General features: G+C 32.8%; 1 protein-coding gene across 4 annotated transcripts in view; it reads left to right on the forward strand.

Moving 5' to 3' along the window:
* Window positions 1–27342, forward strand: part of LOC105195921 — an 86026-nt gene that overhangs the window by 45447 nt on the left and 13237 nt on the right. For 2 of the 4 annotated variants that reach the window (XM_039447416.1, XM_039447418.1), the window contains 4 exons: window positions 6821–7228; window positions 8867–8955; window positions 9021–9161; window positions 9236–9283. In XM_039447416.1, coding sequence (XP_039303350.1) covers window positions 6821–7228; window positions 8867–8955; window positions 9021–9161; window positions 9236–9283 — 686 coding nt within the window. Of the gene's footprint in view, window positions 1–6820; window positions 7229–8866; window positions 8956–9020; window positions 9162–9235; window positions 9332–27342 lie in introns of all 4 variants that reach the window. The other 2 variants (XM_039447417.1, XM_039447419.1) reach the window with 2 other exon arrangements.

Here is a 27342-nt window from a genome sequence, read left to right on the forward strand (position 1 = left end):
CGTGAGACATTTAAATGTGTACATATACAAACTCGAAAGATAACATTGTGTGTACGATTTATCATTGATCTATTCTAACAAAACTTTTTGTATACATATTTTCTATTGTCCTGATTGTTCAATAAAGTAAATTAGAAATAGAAAGCGGTTTTTTTATAGTGGTAGCTATCTCATATTTATAAAAAGTAATTACCGTGGTAATTGGAAAAATGACATTTTAGAAAAAAATTAGTTGCATCTCTTTCGAATATTAAAACATACAAGACAGATTTTTTAGAAGCACTGGAGAACTACACAACTCAAAAGAAAATAGGGAACACTTTCCAGACACCAAAAATTAGGCTATTTTCAAATGACTGTAACTCGGTGAAAAATCATCGTAGATAAAAAATAAAAAAAGCATTTTGAAGCTTGAAGATCCAACTTTAACGCTCTATCAGCAGATTTTCAAAATTCTTTTAACTTCCTTGTCTTATGCAGTAAAAAAGCACACCCTGTTTTGTTCCTTAAAATTTCGTATTTTTGACACTTTGCAGCTCGACCAACAAATTTTTTTCGAACAATTCAAGTAAAGCTTCATAAACTACAACATTTTGCCTACAAAATGCTTTTTTTAAAATTTCTCTACGATTTTTTTTGACCGAGTTACGCTACTTTGAAGCTAAACCTGCATTTTTTACAAATGATATCCGTACTCCGTGAAAAATCATCTTAGACAAAAAATCAAAAAACCATTTTAAAGCTCGAAGTTCCAGCTTTAACATGCTGTTAATGGTTTTCAAAAATTTTCTCAATTTCTTAGTACTATGCCCCAAAAAAGATACACTGTTTTTTCCTTAAAATAACGTATTTTTAACAGCCTGTAGCTCAATAAAAAAATTTTTCTCGACAAATCCAATGCAAGTGCCATAAAGTATGACATTTTCTCTACAAAATGCTTTTTTTAAAGTTTTCTCTACGATTTTTTTTGACCGAGTTACAAGACTTTGAAGATATACATTTTTTACAGTACATTTTTCCGAAAAATGACGTCTACCGCCGACATTAGCATTACCCAATGTGCACCACGTGGAGGTTGTCGGTCGGATTTTTGCACATCGTGTGTGTGTGTGTGAGTGTGTGTGTGTGTGTGTGTGTGTGTGTGTGTGTGTGTGTGTGTGTGTGTGTGTGTGTGTGTGTGTGTGTATGTATCACAGCAGAGATAAGGACCCCGCAGTTCGTCACTTCTGCAGTATTTAATGACTCCAAACCCTCTCTGCTGTGTGTGTATGCGCTCGCGCGCATGAGAGTTCAATAATGTGTATTTCCTCCTCTCTGATCAATTACTGCTTGCAAGCGTTCTCGCATATTTATACATCTTGCAATACGATCTTGCGGAATGTTGTGCCAAATTTCCGTTAAAATTTCTCCCAATTCTTCTAAATTTCGCGGCTGTTCCTCGCGACGCCTTAATCGTCGTTCCATTTCATCCCAAATGTGCTCGATTGGATTTAAGTCCGGGCTATTGGCGGGATGATTTAACAGTCTAATTGCGTGTCGTTGAAAAAAACGTCGCGTTATATTCGCCGTATGAGGTCGAGCGTTGTCCTGCATAAAAATAAAGTTCCGACAGGTTCGATTTAATAGCAAAACGTGTGGTCGTAGAATATCGTTGATATAACGAACACCCGTCATTGCCGGAGGTGACAGGATCACTAGATCACTTCATCTTGTAAGTGATATACACCCCCACACCATCACGGAACCGCCGTTGTAGGATCGTATTGGCATAACGCAACGTCGATCATAGCGTTCATTTCGTCGATGCCAAGTACGTATACGAGCATCATTGCCATAAAGGCAAAAACATGATTCGTCGGAGAAATATACATTTCTCCAATCCTATGAACTGTAAACATATAGTCGTCTTAGTCTAAAAAAAATCTCTTTTTAGACAAAGATGACCATATGTAAACATTGCATGCTCAATACAATAAAATTTTGTTTAGTACGCCGGCGATTCTCGCAGTGTGATAAGCGACACGGAATTTTCAAAATGCCGCGTAGACATTTATCGGCCGTAGAAGTTGCACGCATAATTGCGCTTTTGCAACAAGGTTTTAGTATGCGTTATGTGGCGCAAGATATTGGTGCATCTGTGTCCGTAGTGAGTAGAGCTTGGTTACGATATCAAGACACGGGAAATTACACGAGACGTGAAGGTAGTGGTCGTTCTCGATTAACGACAAATAGACAAGATCGAGCCATTGTTCGTTATGCATTAGAAAGACGAATAATTACCGCAAGAAACATTCGTAATGACATTCATTTGCGCCATGTGTGCGAACAAACAATTCGCAACCGTTTGAGAGAAGCCGGTCTTCGTTCTCGTGTTCGTGCACAAGTACCAAGACTCACACTCGTACATCGCCAAGTATGTTATCAATTTGCGCGCGATCACATAAATTGGACCGCTAGGGATTGGAGAAATGTATATTTCTCCGACGAATCACGTTTTTGCCTTTATGGCAATGATGCTCGTATACGTACTTGGCGTCGACGAAATGAACGCTATGATCGACGTTGCGTTATGCCAATACGATCCTACAACGGCGGTTCCGTGATGGTGTGGGGGTGTATATCACTTACAAGACGAAGTGATCTAGTGATCCTGTCACCTCCGGCAATGACGGGTGTTCGTTATATCAACGATATTCTACGACCACACGTTTTGCTATTAAATCGAACCTGTCGGAACTTTATTTTTATGCAGGACAACGCTCGACCTCATACGGCGAATATAACGCGACGTTTTTTTCAACGACACGCAATTAGACTGTTAAATCATCCCGCCAATAGCCCGGACTTAAATCCAATCGAGCACATTTGGGATGAAATGGAACGACGATTAAGGCGTCGCGAGGAACAGCCGCGAAATTTAGAAGAATTGGGAGAAATTTTAACGGAAATTTGGCACAACATTCCGCAAGATCGTATTGCAAGATGTATAAATATGCGAGAACGCTTGCAAGCAGTAATTGATCAGAGAGGAGGAAATACACACTATTGAACTCTCATGCGCGCGAGCGCATACACACACAGCAGAGAGGGTTTGGAGTCATTAAATACTGCAGAAGTGACGAACTGCGGGGTCCTTATCTCTGCTGTGATACATACACACACACACACACACACACACACACACTCACACACTCACACACACACACACGATGTGCAAAAATCCGACCGACAACCTCCACGTGGTGCACATTGGGTAATGCTAATGTCGGCGGTAGACGTCATTTTTCGGAAAAATGTACTGTAAAAAATGTATATCTTCAAAGTCTTGTAACTCGGTCAAAAAAAATCGTAGAGAAAACTTTAAAAAAAGCATTTTGTAGAGAAAATGTCATACTTTATGGCACTTGCATTGGATTTGTCGAGAAAAATTTTTTTATTGAGCTACAGGCTGTTAAAAATACGTTATTTTAAGGAAAAAACTGTATCTTTTTTGGGGCATAGTACTAAGAAATTGAGAAAATTTTTGAAAACCATTAACAGCATGTTAAAGCTGGAACTTCGAGCTTTAAAATGGTTTTTTGATTTTTTGTCTAAGATGATTTTTCACAGAGTACGGATATCATTTGTAAAAAATGCAGGTTTAGCTTCAAAGTAGCGTAACTCGGTCAAAAAAAATCGTAGAGAAATTTTAAAAAAAGCATTTTGTAGGCAAAATGTTGTAGTTTATGAAGCTTTACTTGAATTGTTCGAAAAAAATTTGTTGGTCGAGCTGCAAAGTGTCAAAGATACGAAATTTTAAGGAACAAAACAGGGTGTGCTTTTTTACTGCATAAGACAAGGAAGTTAAAAGAATTTTGAAAATCTGCTGATAGAGCGTTAAAGTTGGATCTTCAAGCTTCAAAATGCTTTTTTTATTTTTTATCTACGATGATTTTTCACCGAGTTACAGTCATTTGAAAATAGCCTAATTTTTGGTGTCTGGAAAGTGTTCCCTATTTTCTTTTGAGTAGTGTATTTTAATTATTTGCGTAATTAACTTTGGTTTTTTTAATTAGACAATATTTACACAGAAACATATTTGAGAAACCGACGTATCTTGTACACTAATAAAGGTTTTCAGAAATCTTTGCTTTTCCTTATCTTTTTTTTTATAACTCTTGGCAGTTTTTTGAAGGAGTAATCCACTCAGAAAATAAATGTACACTGGACTACGGACTTTAATGGACTTCATCGGATTTTTATCGGAATTTAATGGAATTCATTGCAATTGCTAAGAAATATTTCTAAAAAAAAAATCTTTAAAAATCCCTCTTTAATAACTGATTAATTGATTTTAACAGAAAATTTATTATAAAAACCAAAATTTCATGGTATAACATAAGGAATTCATCAAAATCTACTGGACTTTATCGGATTACGCCAGACTTCACCGGACTTCATCAGATTTCAAGGAATTCAACGGACTTTTAGCGGGTTGTACACCGGAATTCAAGAGTGGATTACTCACTCGCAATTTTTTTTTATTGTAAATTTTTGAACTTTATTAATTTATTAATTTTGTAATAATTTATTTATGCATTTAATTAACAATTATCAAATTTTTAATTTATAATTGCGCGGAATCATATCAAATAATTCAAAAGTGAATTACTAATAATAATAGTAATACTAATAATGGAATGATAAAACGAATACACATGCCGTAATACTGAGACGTCTTCACAACAAGATAATTACAAGAACTTATGTCCATTCTCATTGAAGCAAGTAGACGTCACTCTAAACATTTATTACAAAAGAATTATACAATTTAAATATGTTCGTGATTATTGTGTGTAAAGTATTATAACATTATTCATGGTGGGCTTTAAGTCAGTTGTCAAAAATGCGTTTGGTGCAATAATATTTTGACAATTGATTTAAGGCTTACCTTGTATTAAAATTATTGTTCGTGAATGATAAGAAAAAAATAATAAAATTTTTAGTTTAATTAAAAACTAATGAGAAAGAGAAAATAAATGTGTAAGATTAAAAGGATTATAGAACTATTGTAATAAAATAATGGCATATATTTATGTGATTTTTAATTGCAACTATTCACATCTTATTAAGATTTCTTATTAATATTGTCATATATAAATTAATAACATGTAGTAAGAATTTCAATCAATTATAAATTTACGTTATTTGTTACTTTTACTTATAGCATAAATTTAAAACAAATAGGTAATTATTCACTTTAGGAGAAGCAGCTTCGATAACCTTGAGCATGACATATGTTGTCAAGGTCATAGCTCTGAGTAACCTTCAACAAGTTTTAACTATTGCTCGCCCTTCGTTAAACGTTATCAACAAATATAGTTTCATAAATGAAACAAAATTTCTACCGCAATTTTAGTGTTATACACATACTTTATTCAACAATATTATTACTAATTTGATATATATTTTTTATAATTTGGTGAGGTTTATTCTACCCTTTCCTCTACCTCAGGGACGAAACGAGATCTATAGATGTACTGTTCTACTGTTCTACTTGGATTTGCAAACAGTACATCTGTTTTGCCCTTGAAGCAGGAAGAGGGAGTGGATCTCGCTTTGCGTGGAAAGTCGCAAACCCATGTGGAACAGTACATTTGTAGACTTCGTTTTGCCTCCGTGGGGGGGGGGGGGCCTCGTTTTTTGTGGAAAGTCGCAAACTCTTGTCGAAAGCAACCATGCTGACTGTGCTTCAATATCGTACTGAATGAGCATTGGAATGTGTAAAATGTAAACAGAAGTATATTGTGTATGGTCAAAACAAACTTATATAAAACAGTACTTTCAATAAGAAGGGTCTCCTATTGCATAGAAAGTCGAAAATTCTTTGTAATTTTTTAATGTTTTTTTACAATAATTTTTACAATGATTACAACTTTTTAACAAATAACGGCTAATATCTCTTGAAGGTCACTTAGGGATATGATCTTGACAAGGTATGTCAAGGTTGACGCCATTGGAGCTGCTTCCCCTAAAGTGAATAATTATCAAATATTATGCGCAACACGCGGCTTTCCGCGATATTTTGCACACGATCGTTTGTATAATGTCAGTGAACGCATGAAATGCGCAATCACTAACACTATTGACGCGCGATTCACAAATTTCCGTTTAATCATAATCTACAATTGGCTAACTTAAAACTCTTATATTTCAAAAATTATTACTTAGAACGAAAAATATCTTCATAACTTATTTTTTCAAGACCTCTCTTATTTTGTTATATATATATATATATATATATATATATATATATATATATATATATATATGTATGTATATATTTATTTATTTATTTATTTATTTGATATTTTGATTTATATGCACACAAGGTGTCCCAAAATTGACGAAATATTTTAATGATAGATTCTTTGAAAGATTTTGAGAATGAGAACGATTTTGAGAACGAAAATTCTAATACCAAAATGTCGAGATTATATTAAATTATAGAAAAACAGAATTAGTTTTTTAAGAAAACTCATTGTGTATTTCTAGAATAATTTTACCAATTGTTAAAGGTATTCGGTTCAAGGGAGCACTTTGCTATTACTGAGTGCGACATTTTAGCCCAATCATTTGTAATTTTTAGTCTTCCCATTTGAGAAGTATCATAGCCTCGACATTTTGGTATTAGAATTGTCGTCTTAAAATCTAAAGAATCTGTCATTAAAATAGTTATTGTCAGTTTTAGGGCACACTATATGTACATCACAGTGTAATATAATATATACAATAAGGTGTGTGCGCGCGTATTATATAACATAACATTTATTTGTTTTAGCTAATCTTAACAACACGAGAATTAATATTGAATATTATAACAGTTCTGGAAACAATTTTTCAAGCTATGAAGAATGATGATATTCGAGATATGAACGATTTATATTTTTCTACGATTTATGAAGATCACAATATATGTATAAAGTCTGAATGCGAAGCAGATTCATGGCATGAAGGCGAACGTGGAATCGAAGCTAGAAGATTACTTGGTATACTTTCACACATTAGTACTGAATCGTTATATTTAAGTAATTACCTAGCAGGGAAGTCACAGTTGCTGACACGCAGCGACGAATGTTACAATCGTTACCTGCCACAAATGACACGTTATAATACATGGTCAAAGAAGGGCTATGAGTTTGAAATGCTAGAGATTATTTTGGAATGCGTCACTTTAATAGAACATGTTGTAAGTAAACACTATTTTATTCTGTAAAGACGGTATTCTCTCTTTCGTTATTTTATATTCTTTTTTAGAAATTTTTTTGGAAACAATATAAATGTTATAAACTTGAAGTACATTTATTGTTTGACATGTGAATGTCCTTCTAAATGTTGTCAAATATTATGTAAGATATAGTACTTATTCTATCAATAATGTGAAAACTATGAACAAAGTATCCTAACGATCATAGTTAGATCTTAGCGCTGATATTTATTTGTGTAATTTTATATACCTTTTCAAATTCATAAAACTGCGCGTCGAATAAATCTTTGGTCACAACACAGCTCTAAGTTAAATAAGAGTTAGTAATAAATGTTACGAAAATTTATTCAGCGCGCGATTTAGTGAAATTAAAAAGGTATGTAAAATCACACGAGTAAATATGAGCACTAAGATATAGCTATGAGCATTAAGACACTTTTTTTACATTATAAGTTATTTTTAGCAATTATTTACAAATTTGTATGGACGTTTAAAAAAACTATTAATCTACGTAGGTTGATTAAAAAGTTTTTGGTCTGATTAAGAAAATATGTTTTTAGCAAAATAAAATTATTTTTTAACATTGTCTCTTTTTAATTCAATACATTTATTCTAACATTTTTTCAGACCTTTCAATGTTTTCTGTAAAATATGATTTATTTAAAATAGTTATTTATCGTATCTATTGAAAATTTCTTCTCAACAGTTATTTTTTCAAATTTGGAAACAGAAAGAAATCACATAAATTGGAAGAATACAATAGATAAAGAATCAATTCGAACTTTAATTTGTGCAATTTGGCCATTGCAATAGTTTTGTCCATTGTTGACAAACTGGGTGCATTTAGTACTGCGATTGTTTACTGAACGATCAAGTAGCAATTTAATGTGATAGATTGGATCTAAAGTTAAGATCGGTAAGAACCAATTACATCTAACTGATCAGTGAGCGATTATAATATTGAATGCTCCCACTATAACACCTGTTCAATTTGAATGACTGTCGAAGAAAATTTAGGTGTCAGAATGATTTAAAAATTTGAGTGACATGTGTCACTTAATATCATCTGTTGAATTACAAAAACATCATAAAGCAGGTCTTGTTCTTTCTTGATCAGATTGGAAACTTTTCAATTGACTTATGTATAATTGAAATGTAGTTCTCGTCCAATATCAAATCCAAAATCAAGAGAAAAAATTAATTTTATAAAAATTCCAGTTTTAAAAAATTTTAATTTTTTATTTTTTTCGAGACTTTTTATCGGAACAATCGAAAAAATAGAATTTTTATTTAATTGCATTTTGACCGACACAAAAATGAAAATATTTTCTGAAAATTTTGAATTAATTGGACTCTACTCTATTAGACTCGAGATAAATTATTGTAACAACACTTTTAAAAAATATTATTTCTAGAAAAACGCATTTCAAGTTTTGCAAACAGTTTTGTTAATGAATCTTGCAAGTCTCTTACTTTTAATCTGTTCTTTCTCTTAAGGGTCACACTATTTTAAAAAATGTCAAAAATAATTTTTTTTAAATCAGAAAGCGTGAATATCTTCTTGAAATATTAATTTCACTAAGTAGCAATTTTTAATAAAAGTTGAAATATTATTTGCAGAGGAGATCTCATCAATTTACGGGTCTTATAAATGCTATTGTAAAACTACTGTGTAATGTGCAACAGAAAGTGGGTTATTGTGATAAAGGGTACATCAATATTATCACGTTTGTTTTAATGTCTATAGTTTTTATATAAATGCAATTTTTTCCAGATTAGAATATATCTGTCTTATATTCAAGGAACTCGTATTCTCGAGGCCATTGTCATTTTGTTATGTTTCATTAGCAAATTTCATAATGGTTTTTGGTAAATGCAATGTATTTGTATCAAAACTATGCACAAGTTCGCGTAAGTATGTATGCTTATCGGATATGCTTAACAAAAACTTTATTCTTTTAAATATTAATTATCATTTTATTTTAATAGAGCTGATGACAATAAAAAGTTGGAAAGGAGTTTTACACTTTACACCAGGTATATTATTCTATTTTGAAATAATCTGGAAATCAGGGTTGGGTAATGGTTAGTCGAAAAGATAAAAATTAAATAATTAAATAAAGAAATTGATAACTTTTAGTTTTATTTATAAGAAAAGGTACGTTCCCCTTCGATTTTGATGAGTTTTTAATATGTTGTAGTTTGGATCAAAATTACCTAGAAAACATTTTGCGCGTAAATATCTAGCAACTTACGCATAAATATGGTTCATATTGTGCAAGCAAAACCTTATTCCAGTGTGTCGTCATAGCGATAGCAAAACACTAGCACACTGCACGCGATCTCAATAAGCGATATGCACGCAAAACGCTAGCACATTTTTGCGCGCAATCTCAATAAGCAATACCCTGCCGAAAATTTGCGATTAAAACCGATTTCAAAAAAAAAAGAATCGATCAGGATTTTTGCCGTCTTAATACCGATGATACGGTATTAAGACTAATTGAAAATAAAATCGGAACCCAGATAGATTTATTAAAATAGATTACATTAATGTAAACGTAATAAATGTTTAGTTTACAAAAAAAAAATTTTCTTGTATTTTTTTCGTTAAAAAGGATTAAAAAAAGATTAAATTTGAATTATACATTTAATTTATGTACAAGATTAAATAACAATACAAATTGTTATTTACATGTAAAAATATAAAATTTTATGTTGAACACCGTTCCACACACATGTCATGTTTAAAAAGAATGAGCGAGTATTTGTTTCGAGGTTGCAATAAGCAGCTTTATAAAAAACTCACTGAAGTATGAGCTGGGGGGTCGACCGCGGTGGTGCCTAGATATAACGTACGCCTGTGGCCGCATTTGACTTAGGGGAAGATCCACCGCGACGTGGCCGCCTAGCGGAGGCACCAGCATTCACTTGTTAAAACCATTTTAATCCGAAATTACAGAATTTCATAAATTATAATTAAATCAAATTTTAATGCGATGTGATATGCTGAGATGCTGTCTCTTTTGTGTGCCATTTTTAAATAAAGAGATATTTTGATGACAACACTATAAATCACGTTAACAAATTTGTAAAATTTTCCGAAAGCTATGTTTTTTTAGCAGTTAATAAACAACCGTCAAAAAAAAGTTTTTGAACAATTTTAAAAAATTAATTAAAATTATTTACAATGTTATTTTATCAAAATAGCTTTTTATTTTAAAAAAATAGCACGCAAGAGTTCTCAGCGTTTCAGCATATCATTTCTCGCTACTGTCAGGATTTTTAAACGTGGTCGCTGAGAGTATTTAGGAGTCTTAATGCAACTAAATTACAATTTTTAAAAATTTTTATATTGTGCATTACACTTAAATAATTTGCGAAAGCGATATTAAAATCAATTACGATTTGTATAGAATTAAAACCGATTACTTTTTAATCTGCTCGTGGATTGAATTGATGAAAACAGCTTAAAACCGATTAAAAAGTATTCCGTTTTAATCTGTTTTAATTGCACATTTTTGGCAGGATTGCTTCACGATGTTCAACACGATAGTCACAGATCACATGCTTCCTGCGCACTGCGCCTTTGGCATATGTCCGTTTGGGCACAACAAGTGGTATCCATTTGCATGTGATTTGCTGGTGTATCGGACAATACATGAATTTAACCAACTTGCGGGCAAAACTCACGTAAACCGCATACACAGTTTACATACATAAGATGCGCAAACTTTGCGCGCAAAAAATGTTATTTAGGTAGTGACACATGTTTTTTATAAGTGCTCTAACGCATTTTTAGAGGATAAAACATCTTTAAAAAAAATCAAGTTTTTTCAAAATCAATATTGTTAAAATTATAAGACATAGAAAAGAAATGTTCTTATGAAAGTTGAATGACTTGAAGAGTACTTTATAATAGCGATAAAATAAACATTTTTTTTTTCTACTACTTACCTTTTTCTTTCCAAAAAGTAATACCAAAAAGACCTGTTTTTTAGCCCAATTCTTGGACCTCGAATTTCAAACTTTTTTTTATGCCAAATAGTATTATATAATAAAATATTAATCCCAGAGAAATTTTAAGATGAGCATAAGCACGATTCCGGAGATCTAAAAGGTTGAAAATGATGGTTTCTCATAACACAGGGCGCCGTTTTTAAACTTCTTTTTTGTTGTTTGAATAAAAGTTACCATTTCTTATGTATTTTTGCGCACTGAATACGAATCTGGTAAGTAAATTGCTCTATTACGTTAGATTTCTCAGAATAGTGTCAAAAATGATCATTTTTACTTTACCATGGCGTTAAAAAATATCTATTTTGTATCTAAAAATCTATCTAAAAAATATATATACAGGGTGTCAGATGAAGTTCGCCCGTGGACTTGTGGGTTAATAGAGCAAGTAAAACTGAGCAGAAAAGTCTTGTACCATTTTGTAATATTCGTAATAGTTACTGAGATAAAAATTAGTAAAACCGGCAAATGAGTGCGTACTCTTCTTGCCCACCGCATGCGAGGACCGCCGGTCGCCAAACCATAGACAGCTGCGGCGGGCAGCGCGATGAAAAGGGTAAGACGGCTATTGCTGCTTCTCCCTTCTCACTCCACCGCTTGCTGCGGCTGCCTATGGTTTGGCGAACGACAGATGGTTCCCGCGTGTGGTGGGTACGGAAAGTACGTGCTTATTTGCCGACTTTATTAATTTTTATCTCGGTAACTATTGAGAATATTGAAAAATAGTACAGGACTTTTCTGCTTAGTTTTACTTACTCTATCAACCCACGAGACCACGGGCGAACTTTATCTGATACTCTGTATATATAACGAAGTGAAACATTGTTTCTTATGGATTTTTATCCCGGATTAAAATATGATTTTATAAGGAGATGCTTTCAATTGCGAAATACAAAATCAGATGGGCCTTAGTTTATTCGAAAGGTGGGGTCGAGGGTATAAAAAGTGTCAGAGCGTTTGAGTGCATGGGCCTTCGTTTCAGAGAAATTTGCATGTGAAGTTTGGTATTCGCCGCGCGGTGCGTTAAGTACTATTGTGCGGTAGGTTAAAGCGTGAAGCGCGGTGGCTGAGAAGACTAAGGCACACGCCTTCTATTTTGTTCTCGGCGGCCGCGTGAAAAGAGGTGTTTGAAACCTCGCAGTACCAATTTTTTTATTTTTTATTTTCAATAACAGCTACATTTATCAGTTGTAATTAAGTTTTATTATTCTTTGCAAGATATTAATTGTTATATATTATTTGTTACATGAAACAAAATGTAATAATCAGAAAGTTTACATATTTATTCAAGTTTATTTATTTATTTTTATTATTTATTTATTATACAATTCTGACATTCCTGTACATTGCCCTGATATTATTGTTGGCGGAGAAAGAACAATTGAATACGCAATATGATGCAATCAGAATTTAATCATTGACACACTATTTATTATCTGCGCCGAAATTTAAAAATATATTACACTTTGCTTGGTACGCGTCAAAGTTAGCACATAAATGCGAAATTTTTAGTAATGTGAATCAATTGTTTTCCTGTAAACATACATAATATGAAATGTTTTTTGTAAAACACGTTATTTTTTTGTACAATATTTATCGTGTACAATCAATTTGTGTTTCCAATGTTTTTACGTAAATTTTTACTGACAACATTGTACAGCTATGTCAGAATTGTATTATGAATAAACTTGAATAAATATGCAAACTTTCTGATTATTACATTTTGTTTCATGTAACGAATAATATATAACGATTAATATTTTGCTAAGAATAACAAAAATTAATTACAATTGATAAATGTAGTTATTGAAAAAAAAATTGGCATTGCGAGGTTTCGAACACCTCTCTTCACGGGGCCGCCGAGAACAAAATAAGAGGCATGCGCCTTAGGGTGCATTCCATTAGATGTTGCTGATGTTTCAGACACTCGCTACAAATGCTTCCGCTAGAGTGATCCACGAGCGCTACTAATGTTGCCAACGCTGCGCAAATGGATCACGTGTGAAGCGTTGGAAGCGATATTCCGTGACAGAAACCAAAGTTCTAACCGTTGCTAAGAAGAAATAATATTTATATTGATAATATTCATATCAATATGGAAAAGAAGATTGCATTAATAAGTGTAGCAAAAATTTTTTAAGACTCTCTTAGTTATATTTACTGTTAGTTATGTAAATAAATTTACTATTATTTTATAAGTAATAACTTTATTTTATTAGTAGGAAGTAAATTATAGAACGTTTTGTTACAACGAGAGATAATAAGTGAAGAAGATCGTAATTATAAATAAGACAAGCATCGTTACATAGCAACTAATTATAATTTGCTTTTTACGATTACTATGATCATGCATTCATGCAGTAATTACATTTAGTTATACAATATGTGTTCTAACTATATCAACTACTTTTTTTGTAATCTTAATTTCAATGAACATGCTACAGTCAGTTCTACATTTGTAAATTAAGGTTGCAAGAAAAAAAAAATATTTTTAATTATTTTTCAGTCCCATACCTTCATTGCAATAATCTATTTTATTTCGCGTTACTGCTTTAGTGAGCGCGTCAGCTATCATGCTTTCGGACGGTATATAATCTAGGTCTATTATTTTATTTACAATTAATTCTTTTACAAACTTATATTTTGTGTCTATATGTTTTGTTCTCGTATGAAAGTTGTTTGTGTGTAATAGCTTTATTGCACTTTGGTTGTCTGAAAAAAGTTTAATTTTTTCGCTTACATATTCATTATTAATTTCGTTCATTAACCTTCTTAACCATATTAATTCTTGACTTGCTACTGCTATCGCGATATATTCTGATTCGGTTGTTGACAGGAAAACTGATAGCTGTTTTTTGGAAGACCAAAAGATTGCATTCTTTCCCAATAAGAAGACGTAACTGTTTGTTGATCGTCTGGTATCTTTATCGCCTGCCTAATTCGCATCGCAATAGCCACATAACTTGGACAAGTTAAAACCATCAAATTCTAATCTCAAATTGTGTGTTTCTTTTAGATATCGTAGGATACGTTTTAATGCATTCCAGTGTACAATTCCTAGATCTTCGACATAAGATCCTAGAGAGGTAATTGTACTTCCTAAATCAGGTCGTGTAGCTTGGTAGAGGTATATTAAACTGCCTATGGCTTCCCTGTAAGGGATTTTCATTTCATTTTTTTCAGAATTATTCTTGGGTGACATTTCTTTTGTTAACTCTTGGTTAATATTAAGTGGTGTTTTCGATGGATTACAATCTTCCATATTAAAGCGTTGTAAAATTTTTTTGATGTAATCCTTTTGTTCTAGAAAAAAATTTTTTTTTTCTCTGTTTCTAGAAACGTTTATCCCCAAGACTCTTGAAACTGCTCCTAGGTTTCTCATCTTAAATCTTTGTTCTAATTTCTGTATAACTTCTTTCTTCATCTTATTATTATTAGTAAATAATAACAAATCATCCACGTAAACCGCTAAATAAATTACATTGTCGTTGTCTCTTTTAATATACAGGCTTTGGTCCACCTCTGAACATTTGAAGGCTAGTTGTTTAAGTACTTTATCAAGTTTTTTATTCCAGGCATTCGCTCCTTGTTTTAATCCGTATAATGCTTTCTTTAACTTGCATACCTTTTCTTCTTGTCCTTTTACAATGAAGCCTTCCGGTTGTTCTATATAGATTTCTTCTTCTAATTCTCCGTTCAGAAAGGCTGTAACAACGTCAAGATGTTCAATCTCATAGTCATATTTAGCCGCTAGTGCGAATAAGCATCTCAGTGTTTTCTTCGCTGTTTTCTATGTTATGGTTTCGTTCTTCATTTTCGATCGGCTGTACCTCCACTGAATCTTGATCCTCGGTAGAAGAATTCAGAGGTAAAATTGTTAAATTGTTTCTTGATGAAAATTTTTCTTTTTCTTGAAAAACTATTTCCTTTTCTTCATTATCAGATTTCTGTTTAGTTTCTTGACTTTCTAGTTTTTCTTCTCTATTTTTATCATCTTCAAAAAAGATTACATCTCTTCCTTTAAAAACTTTTCTTTTTTCTTCGTCTCATAAACAATAGCCTTGAGTGTGCTCTAGATATCCCAGAAAAATGCAGGATTTCGCTTTCTCGTCCAATTTTAGTCTCATTTCTTTTGGAATATGAGCCAATGCCTTGCATCCAAATGTCTTCAGATGGGATAAATCGGGTTTTCTCCCTGTCCACATCTCGTATGGTGTTTGATTTCCTAAACCTTTTGACGGTTTAATAAATATACTGCTGTTGACGATGCTTTAGCCCAAAATTTCTTTGGTAGTTTTGAATCAATGAGTAGGCAGCGTCCTTTTTCGACCACTGATCTATTATATCTTTTAGCTAATCCATTTTGTTGCGGTGTGTATGGAACGGTGAGTTGATGTTGGATACCTCCTTTTTTAAGATATTCTTTAAATGCTTCATTAACAAATTCTCGTCCATTGTCTGAACGAAGAGCTAAAATATTTTTGCCTGTCTTTCTCAACATAAATCTTATATTTCTTAAATGTTTCTAGTGCTTCCGATTTATTTTTTAAAAAATAAACGCTTAAATGTCTAGAATAATCATCTATAAATAAGATAAAATATTTAGCTCCTCCGATTGAGTTTATTTCCATTAGTCCGCAAATATCAGTATGGACTAACTCTAAGAGTTTTGACGCTTTCTTTTCTCTAATGTCGCTTTTAATAAAAGGTCGTCGCGTTTGTTTCCCTTTAACGCATACTTCGCATGGTTCCTCTCCCGGATTTTTAAAATCTAATCCACGCGCGTGTTGATCTCGTAAAACTTTCATACTATGGCGATTCAAATGTCCTAGCCTCCTATGCCATTTAAGAGCACTAACAATCTTACCCTTACACGCTAGTTCTTTCTGATGTATCAATTCGTACAGGTTATTCTTAATTTTCGCAACCGCAATTAGATTATTATTGTAATTATCTGATATTTTGCAACAATCTTTATTAAACTTTACAATTAGGTTTTTCTCTGTTATTTTACGCACGGATGGTAAGTTAACTTTCAAATCTGGTACGAAATATACATCACTTACTGTGATTTCGTTGACTCGACCGTTTAAATTAATTGCAAGATTTACAGTACTTTTTCCTTTTATCTCTAACCGCATATCATCCGCTACCGCTACTTCTGCGTTGGCCAGGGGAGTAAAAGGTTTGAAGAGTTCCCTCTTTGGAGACATGTGTGCCGTTGCCGCTGAATCAATGATCCAAGTCCCGCTTTCGTACGTGCTGTCCGCTATGAAGGCTGTTGTGAGAAACGCCGCTTTGGTGCTGGTTTCACTCTTCTTCTTTTCTCGTTGCTCCGGCTTCTTCTCCTTCTCTCCTTTCTTCTTCTCGTTGCAATTATTCGCCGAATGACCGGGTTTGCCGCAGTTCCAACAAATGAACTTCCTCGGTTTGAATTTTGAGCTTCCACTTTTGAATTGATGCTTCGCATGAAAAGCTGTTTCTCCTTCCGCAGTACTTTTCTGGCAGCTTGTCTCTTGCAGCAATTTAGTCTTAATAGAATCTTCCGTGATCTGTATTCCCGAAGCTTCTAATACCATTATCATTGGCTGATATTTATCGGGAAGGCCCGCTAGCAATACTGTTCCAAGCCATTCTTGATTAATCTCGAAACCGATGGAAGTCAATTGGTGCGCCGTAGATATGATCTCGCCGACATCCATCGATTCTCCGCAGGTTTCCAATCTTGTAGTCGTGATCTTACGAAGTAGACCCACCTATCTTATAAGTCCTGTGTCTTCGAATGCCGACTGAAGATTTTTCCACGCTTCTTGTGCTGTCGTCGCTTTTGGCACATGCACGAAGATCGACTCGTCTACGCTTAAAACTATTCTTGCTTTTGCCTTCGTTATTTTCTCTTCATTAGTCTCCATTCCCTGGATGGCTTTCCATAAACTGTCCAATTGTAGCAGGCTCTGCATGGCAATTTTCCATGTACAATAATTCTCTCTTCCTTTTAGTTTACTAATTGTAACGTGACTATGTGGTTCTGCCATTTTCTGTCTTCAGAATCTCTTCCTTTGGATTTTTAGGAGATTCATCAGAAACGAAATCTTCTTTGTAATGCCGTTCTTCAGAGCACTTCACTAATTTTTATTTAAGCACTGAACAGTGTTCTGGGCCCATAACGAATGTTAGTTATGTAAATAAATTTACTATTATTTTATAGTAATAACTTTATTTTATTAATAGGAAGTAAATCATAGAACGTCTTGTTACAACGAGAGATAATAACGAAGTGAAGAAGATCGTAATTATAAATAAGACGTGCATCGTTACATAGCAACTAATTATAATTTGTTTTTTACGATTACTATGATCATGCATTCATGCAGTAATTACATTTAGTTATACAATATGTGTTCTAACTATATCAACTACTTTTCTTGTAATCTTAATTTCAATGAACATGCTACAGTCAGTTCTACATTTATGAATCGACGAAAGTACAAATTTTGTGAAAATAATGACAGAACAAATTGAGATAATTTTGAAAAGAAATTTCGAACGAATTCCTAAAATATAAGCGTATGTGGAACATATAATTCCCTCACTCAATAGTATGCAGTTTCAATCTCACTGTATGTACCCCAACAGCCAAACGTGAACGAACAGATCATTCGGCGAGTTTGCTATTAATTTTTGTTGCTAGAAAGGCAACAGATTTCACACAGACTCTGCAATATCTGCGGTGTCAGCAAATTGCTGTCAGAAATAGGACAGTAACTGTTGACATTTAATTCCAGCAGAAATCGAGCAAATAGTGTTGACAGTAATGTCAGATTGGCGGTAGAAATCAAGCACAAACTGCGCAACACAATCTGACGGCAGACTAGCAGCAGAAATCGAGCACCGCGTGCTAACAGGATTTGACATCACGCTGGCAGCAGAAATCATGCAAACCGAGCTGTTTTGCATATTTTTAAAATGTGACGTTACTCTTCATTAATTTATTAAGGGCCTATTCAAACAAACTTGCATAATTGCATGCATAAATAACATCCATAAAGAAAGTGATTGATTCATTTTCTTATGCATTTGCTTAATTATTGGACCAATCAATTTCTTTATGTATATATTCTGTCTGTTTCTGTGTGCATTGTATACGCTGCAATTTCTATCTGCACCTGTCCGCGATTACGTACAGGAATCCGTATCTATCCGCATGTATTGTGTCCAGATTTCTATCTATATCTGCCCGCATATATAAATAATTAAAACCCATTCCTGGCCATGGTCTAACTAACAAAAATAGTCAAAAAAATTGGAATTGGAAATAGGACCAAAGCGTAAAAAAATATTATTGACGTAAAAAGAACTTTTCAAAACTCAATTTTGCAATCAGTTGGTATAAATAAATTATTAAAAATTTACTCTAAAAGAAAACTGATTGCGCCAATCGATTCTACAGAAAAAATTACTAAAGAAATATTGTAAAAATAAATTTTGCAACTAATTTGTTTATAACAATTAAGAAAGCGTTATGCATGTTTCTTGATTCATTTTTCCCGTAAAATTTGTTGGAGTAATCAGTTTTCCTCTACAATCAATTTTTAGTAATTTGTTTATAACAATTAGTTGCACAATTGATTTTTGCAACCGTACTTTTTATGCCAATATTTTTTTTATACTTTAGTACTATTTCCAAGTGTTGTTTTTTTTTACTATATTACTTTAGGCAGGAACAGGTTTTAATTATTATTATTTATATAATTTATACAGTTTATATAGTTTATTTTAAAAATATTTAAAGCTAAATAATTAAAGGGCTACTAAGAATGCTTGCGCGATACTCAACACGATAAATTTCTTTCTGTTAAATCAGCTTTACTTCAAATATAACTTTTTATTAACAATATCACAAGTGTATGATTAGCTCAATGTTAGCGTATCAGATTATTGTCCCGAAATCTTAGGTTTGAATCCCGCCGGCTCCTAATGCGTTTTCAAAAATTGTAAAGTAATACTTAATCATAATTAGAAAAATAGAATATATGCAAATTAGATTAATTCATAATAAAAATAAGAATAAAATCTGCAAGAAAACTAAAAAAAAGTTTTTTTATAATAAAAATTTTTGAATAAAAATGCTTGATTTCTGCCAGCGTAACAGCAGATCTTGTCAGCACGGGATGCTCGATTTATGCTAGCAATCTGCCGTCAGATTGTGTTGCGCATGTCGTGTTCGAATTCTGCCACCTATCTGGCGTCATGTGCTGGCAGCACGGCGTGCTCGCTTAGTGCTGTTATTTCACTTACATAGAATGTCAACAGGTTCTGTCAACAAAACGTAAGCAGAATTTGAGATCAGTTGAGTTCAGTCTGCCAACACGTTTTGATCGAATCTGCCGCCAGCCTGCCGACACAGTACTAACATTTTGTTGACCGGGTATGTATATGCCCAGTCAGCAAAATGTTAGCACTGTGTCGGCAGGCTGGCGGCAGATTTGATCACGACGTGTTGACAGACTGAACTCAACTGATCTCAAATTCTGCTTACGTTCTGTTAACAGAACCTGTTGATATTTTATGTCAGCAGAATGACAGCACCAGACGAGCACGCCGTGCTGCCAGCACGTGACGCCAGATAGGCGGCAGAGTTCAAACATGATATGCGCAACACAATTTGACGGCAGACTGCTAGCACAATCGAGCACGCCGTGCTGACAAGTTCTGACGTCACGCTGGCAGCAAAAATCAAGCATTTTGTATTTAAAATTTTCAAAAATTTTTATTATAAAAAAGTTTTTTTTAGTTTTCTTGCAGATATTATTCTTATTTTTATTATAGGTTAATCTAATTTGCATATATTTTATTTTACTAATTACGATTACGCATTATTTTACAATTTTTAAAAACGCATTAGCGCCGGCGGGATTCGAACCTAAAATTTCGGGACAATAACCTAATACGCTAACAATGAGCTAATCGTACACTTGTAATATCATTAATAAAAAGTTATATTTAAAGTAAAGCTGAACAGAAAGAAACTTACAGTTACGTGTTGAGTATCGCGCAAACATTCTCTAATCCTTTGATTTAGTCTTAAATATTTTTAAAATTAATTATATAAACTATATAATTAAATAATTAAAACCCATTTCAGACTAATATAGTCAAGAAAACAACAATTGAAAATAGTATGGGAGCATGAAAAAACATTATTGACGTAAAAAGCACGCTGACAAAAATCAATTTTGCAACTAATTGTTATAAACAAATTACTAAAAATTGACTGTAGAGAAAAACTGATTACTCCAATCGATTCTTTGGGAAAACTGACTCAAGAAACATATATAACACTTTCTTGTTATAAACAAATTAATTGCAAAATTTATTTTTGCAACGTTCCTTTAGTAATTTTTCCCGTAGAATCGATTGGAGTAATCAGTTTTTCTCTACAGTCAATTTTTAGTAATTTGTTTATACCAATTAGTTGCAAAATTGAGTTTTGAAAAGTTTTTTTACATCAGTAATGTTTTTTCATGCTTTAGTCCTATTTCGAATTCCAATTTTTTTGAATATTTTTGTTAGTCAAACTATGGCCAGGAACGGGTTTTAATTATTTATATATGCGGGCAGATGCAGATAGAAATCTGGACAAATACATGCAGATAGATACGAATAGAATTTCTATACGCAATCACGGACAGGTGCAGATAGAAATTGCGGCGTATAGAATGCAAACAGAAACAGACAGAACATATGCATAAAGAAATTAATTTGTCCAATAATTAAGCAAATGCATAAGAAAATGGATCAATCACTTTCTTTATGCATATGTTATTTATGCGTGCAATTATGCAAGTTTGTCTGAAAAGGCCCTTAATAAATTCATGAAGAGTTACGTCACAATTTAAAAATTAATATGCAAAACAGCACGGGGTGCTCGATTTGTGATGTCAGTTTGCCGTCAGATTATGTTATGCAGGTTATGCTTGAATTGTGCTGTCAATCTGATGTCACGTTCTCTTAGCACGGGGTGCTCGATTGGTGCTAACAATCTGCCGTCAGATTGTGTTGTGCAGGTCTTGCTCTAATTCTGTCGCATATCTGACATAAGCTGCTGGCAGCACGGCGTGTTTGCGTGGTGCTGCCAGTCTGCTGTTAGATTGTCACGTAGATCTGGCTCGTTTTTTGCCGCCAATCTGACGTCAGATCTTGTCAGCACGCGGTGCTCGATTTCTGCTGCCAGTCTGCCGTTAGATTGTGTTGCGCAGGTTATGCTTGATTTCTGCCGCCAATCTGACAACAGTCCTGTCAACACTATGTGCTCGATTTCTGCTGAAATTAAATGCCAACAGTTTCTGTCCAATTTCTGACAGCAGTTTGCTGACACCGCAGATATTGCAGAGTCTGTGTGAAATCTGTTGCCTTTCTGGTAACAGAAGGTGATAGCAGACTCTCCGAATAATCTGTATGTTCACGTTTGGCTGACGGGATGCTTATTACAGTACGTTATTATAAATATTTATAGAGAAGAAGAGGTTAATATGGCACTCATTTTCATTTTACTGAATAACTTTGTTTGTAATTAATATTTTCTATTGAAACTTGAATGATTACATTTGTCAGAGTGTTGTTTGACAGATTCTATACTCAAAATAATAAAATATTTATTATTTAGGACGTGATTTATACAAATCTAATGCACTCTATAATCGGTGGAAGAAAAAAGTGGTTGTAATATGGCATCCACAAAAATAATTTTTAAAAAATTAGTTTAGTTTAAAAGAAACACAGCACCTTGTTATAAAATTATATATTTTAAATTTTTTATTGTTTAAAATTTTCCTGATTAAAAATTTTTTTGCTTTAGAAGCTTTAGAAATACCATTAGAAATTTCATTAAAAATATTGTTTTATTTCTTTAATATTAAACAACAAGCATAAAATGATGTCTCTAATGTTTCTAAACACCGTTCTTTAGAATAACAATCGATTTATTGAAGAAATATTTTGATATAAAAATTTTGCTTAAAAAACTATATTAACAAAATTCCATGTTATTGTTTTAACTTTGTATAACTCGAAATGTATACGGCCGAATAAAAAGTTAAATAAAAAAAAAAACACTTAAGTGTATGTATTTTTGTGTGATAATACACTCAAGTTTAAGAATAATGAGAAAATATATGTAATTAAAGGTTAAGTGTACCTTGAAAAAGTTTAGAAGTGCTCAAAAGTAAAAATGCCTTATAACAATTGTTAGTCATTATGTATTGACATATTAGCATCACTAAAAAAACGGCGGGCTACTAAACGAGTAACTCCATAAGCAATTGTTGGAATACGTCACCTAATAATGGAAATAATAGGAGTAGCCATATTGTCGACAGCAGCCATAATACCCTTTTCTTCTCTATCTAAAAGTTGAAAATTTATAATTTGCAATTAACTTGCAATTTTGATGATTTTAGGATGCTACCATCAATTTCGAATTTATTTTAGAAAAAATTGGAGAAAAACTCATAGTGTTAATGTCTAACAATTGAATAATCGGCATTTTTTTTTAAGTACTATGAAGGAATAACAAAATAATCGACTGCAGGGCTACGGTCCACTTCTACGCTGTACGGCTGCACAGTGCACAGTGTATGGAACATAGATCTTCTGATACATTTCCCACCTTTGAGGTATTCAAAATTTTGCTTCAGCCGTACAGCGTAGCCGTACTATCTCTCCCGCTGAAACATTTGAAACACGATAGAAGGGGAAATCAGTGACGTAGTTATGACGTCTTACCTTTTGCTATGAACGCTTCTAAATGTCTAGTGGATCACTCTTGAAGCGGTTCGAAGCATCTACAACATCTAGTGGATCTCACCTTTAGTCTCCTCAGCCACCGCGCTTTAACCTAACGCGCAATAGTACTTAACGGACCGTGCAGCGAATGCCAAACTTCACATGCAAATTTCTCTGAAACGAAGGCCCATGCACTCAAACACTCTGACACTTTATACCTTCGACCCCCCCCCTTTCGAATAAACTAAGGCTCATCTGATTTTGTATTTCACAATTGAAAGCATCTCTTTGTTAGTTTTTGTTTAGTATGAAAACTCTTCGAGATAGGTGAAGTTGAAGTGACACGTGACACGGCCTTTCACGGATCGAGCTTTTTCTACTAAGAGTCTCCTTGCCTTTCATAGATTAAAATGCTTTTCTAATGTGAGTCCCCTTGCTTTTCACAGATTGGGGTGTTTTTTAATATGAGCTTCTTTGCCTCTTACAGATTGGGATGCTTTTTTAATATGAGTAATAGATTTTTATAGAAATAGATTTTTTTTGACGCCATGGTGAAGTAAAAATGATTATTTTTGATATTTTTTAAAGAAATCTGACGTGATAGAGCAATTTGCTTACCAGATTTGTATTCAGCGCGCAAAAATACATGGGGAATGGTAACTTTTATTTAAACAACAGAAAAGAAGTCTAAAAACGGCGGTCTCTGTTATGAGAAACCATCACTTTCAACCCTTAATATCTCCGGAACCGCGCTTATGCTCATCTTAATATTTTTCTGGGATTAATGTTCCATTATATAATACTATTTGGCATAAAAGACAGTTTGAAATTTGAGGTCCAAGAAATGGGCTAAATTTGGTGTTAATTTTTTTCTTTTTATAACTAAATTAAAGCTTATTTTAATACGAATATATGATAAAGTTCAATGATATATTACAAAATTGTTTTCCAACTTACTGTTTTCTAGAAATAAATACATGGTATGCATTCGATTCTTCACGTAACAATGTTTTACTTGCATTTTTCCGTAATAAGAGATGATGAACATTTGGACGACAATCTGCGTACAAATAGTCACAGAATGTTTTTATTTCACACATCAAGAAAAACATAGTAAAAGGTTATAAAGTCAGTTATCGGAACTCGGAACGTACCCATAGATGTAGTTGAGAGTAATATTAATTAATATGATTAATCAATGTAACTTTAAAATCTAATGTCTTACATTTTAGCATTATTTACAAAAAATGTCACAAATCATCACTTTCTAGTAATGATAACACGTTACCTTTAAGGGTCCTGGTACCTCAGCCGACAACTCCGCGTTGACAGTAGCGACATTCCATCGCGGGCAAAATTAAAACTAATAGATGAAACGTGACAGATTGATGAGATGTTGTCATGCATGTTATTATGTGTTTTATTGTGAAAATATGATTTTTCTCGTATTTACCAAAATCGTAAAAATGTAAAGTTTCTTTAAATTTTATACATAAAAGCACATTTTTTTATTCCTTTTAATAACTATCCGTGTGTTTTCTTGTCTGAATAGGCTTTATTTTACGTGGTTTTTACGATTATTTACTGACTATTAGGCGGAAAAAGGATAATCTTTACCCATTTTTACAAGTATTTTAAGGCTATCTGATTAGTTTGTTTTATCCAAATTTTCTTTATTTATAAATAGCACTTTGGATAAAATTACGTGTCATTTCATGCTTATGACATCACGATTTCAATATGGCCGCGGTGAACAGACATTTCTCTGTCTGTCCGGTAAACCTTAAAATTAATAATGAATAGTACAAAGATACTTTTTACTCAGTAAAGAGTTACTTTTTACAAAAAGAAACTATAACGGTAATTCATTACTTTTCTGAAGTAACGTTCCTAATCCTATTAATTTTTAACTTAAAATTTAACTTATTAATTTTTGTCCTAAAGTTAAAAAATTATTTATGTAAAAAAATGATAAATGAAAAAATACACTTCTTTTTTAATATAAAATTAATTTATAAATTAAATATAAAATTTATTTAACAATCTATATCGTGATTGTTTTCCTATTTAGAATAATTTTTAAAAATTATATTTTAATTTAATTTATTTAAGACTATGACTGGATTAACAAGATTATTAAGAAATTTAGATTAAGAAATAAAAATAAGAAGTAGGGCCAAAGCGTAAAAAAACATTACTAATATAAAAAACATAATTGTTATAAAAACACATTGCAAAAATCAATTTTGCAATTGTTATAAACAAATAATTAAAAATTAGCTAATTAAAAACTAATACAATTTTAAGGCTCTTATGAATTATAATTCAAATAAAACAAGACGAGCTAAAGAGCCGTGCTGGGTGTTGTGCGCCAAAAACAAACAAATGCCAAATAAATGTAAACGTTCGACTTTTAATCAACGGTCTTCTTCAGTACAAGAACTTAGATTCTATAACAACAAGCATTATAAATTACATTAAGATTACAAATCTCATCACAAATTAACGCATTATATTAGATGACAAATAAAAATCTCTTACCGAATATGAAAATGCGACATCCGCTTACAAAATTCGTGATATATCGGGAATGCCGTAGTCTAAATGATAATCTTGAGGACCGTGAATAGATATCGTTTTCGGAACATGATCTGGTAAAAACAGAACAAAATGCAACATAAAGAGAATAAATAAAGACTAAGAGAGGAACAAATAATTTAGAAACAAAAAGTGTCAAAAGTCAATTTATAAAAACAACAAAAAGTGATGAAAAGTAGAAAGCTGTATAAGTCAAGTAATGAAATTGTAAAAGGGAAAAAACTAAAGAACACGAGTAATAAATATAATAAAATAAAATCTGTACAAGTCAAAGTCATAAAATTGTAAAAATGTGAATGGTGAAAAAATTGTAAAAATATTAGTGTATATCAGACCTATGAGTTCCAAAAACTACATGTTGTAAGAGGTTAATAAGAATGTCACAACACGAGTGAGAAACGAAAGCGAAAGAGAAATGTCAGAAACAGAAGGATAGGAGTGGAGTGAAGGAAGGGATAAGACGTTAAGGAGGGGAAATACATTCGAGAATCGAAAGATACGCGTCAGGGAGAAGTTTGGTACCGCTTTGTTTGTTGATGAGTCCTTTTGGTTGTTTTTTCAGATATTGATTTTTTTACAAAAGATGGTTCTTTATCTAAAATTTCTACGTTCTTCCAATCAAAATTGTGGTTATTTTTGATACGATGTTTTGAAATAACCGAGGGAGAACAAGCTTTTCTAATATCTGCTTTGTGTTCAGAGATTTTCGTTTTTAACTGACGTTTTGTCTGTCCTACGTAAGAAGACTCTCAATCTCTACAATTGATTTTATAAACTACGTCGTTATACGATAGTTGATCAATATGATCTTTACCCGTGATTATAAACTTATTAAGCTTATATGGGATTATGGAGGCTACATTGCAGTCATATTTACTAGGGAACGACAAAAATTTTTTAGATACCGAATTGATGTAAGGAATACCTCGTGAAATACCTTGTTGGATTCTTATTTGCTTTCTCAGTGTCATTTTTATGAAAAAGATATTTTAGCCTAAGTTGGATCATGGAAAATATGAAATTTAATGGGTAATTGTTTGTTAAGTAAAATGTTAACCAAAAGGGTAAAATTCTCTTGATGTAACTTTGGATGTGTTAATAAAATAACTCTATCAACTATACCGAACACAATATCGCGACATTATTCGCGCCAAAATAAACAAAAAAAGCGCGCTCTCTTCTCTCCAACTGGCTGAAAAATAATTATATTGAACAACATACACGGCGGGTCCCAATAGCGTACATCCCGATAGCACACAATCCACTCACAATGGCAGATGCCTAGAGATTTTCCGTAGATTGGGTTAGATAAGTCAAGATGATTGGTTGGTGGGCTATCGGAACCCTCCCCAACATACATATAGGAGAATTTTAACAACTGATGGGGTTTTACCGAGAGCCTATGGTTTACCAAAGATACACAAACAGGATAAGAATAACTCTCTTAGAATAATAATATCGTCAATTAACAGCCCATTATATTCGTTATCCTACTTTTTGCATCAAATTATTTATAACAGCATACCGGAAGCCTCGAGTTTTAGAAAAAACAGCTACCATTTAGTCAATAAGCTCAATGGTTTTAACTTGAAATTGAATCATGTTTTAGCGTCTAGATGTTGCGTCTCTTTTCACTAATGTTTCAAAAGACTTAGCAGTGGAAAGCGTCATAACGAGATTTGATCTCAAAAAAGACT

Source organism: Solenopsis invicta, chromosome 3 (genome assembly GCF_016802725.1).
Source record: "Solenopsis invicta isolate M01_SB chromosome 3, UNIL_Sinv_3.0, whole genome shotgun sequence".
NCBI classification, from domain to species: Eukaryota; Metazoa; Arthropoda; class Insecta; order Hymenoptera; family Formicidae; genus Solenopsis; species Solenopsis invicta.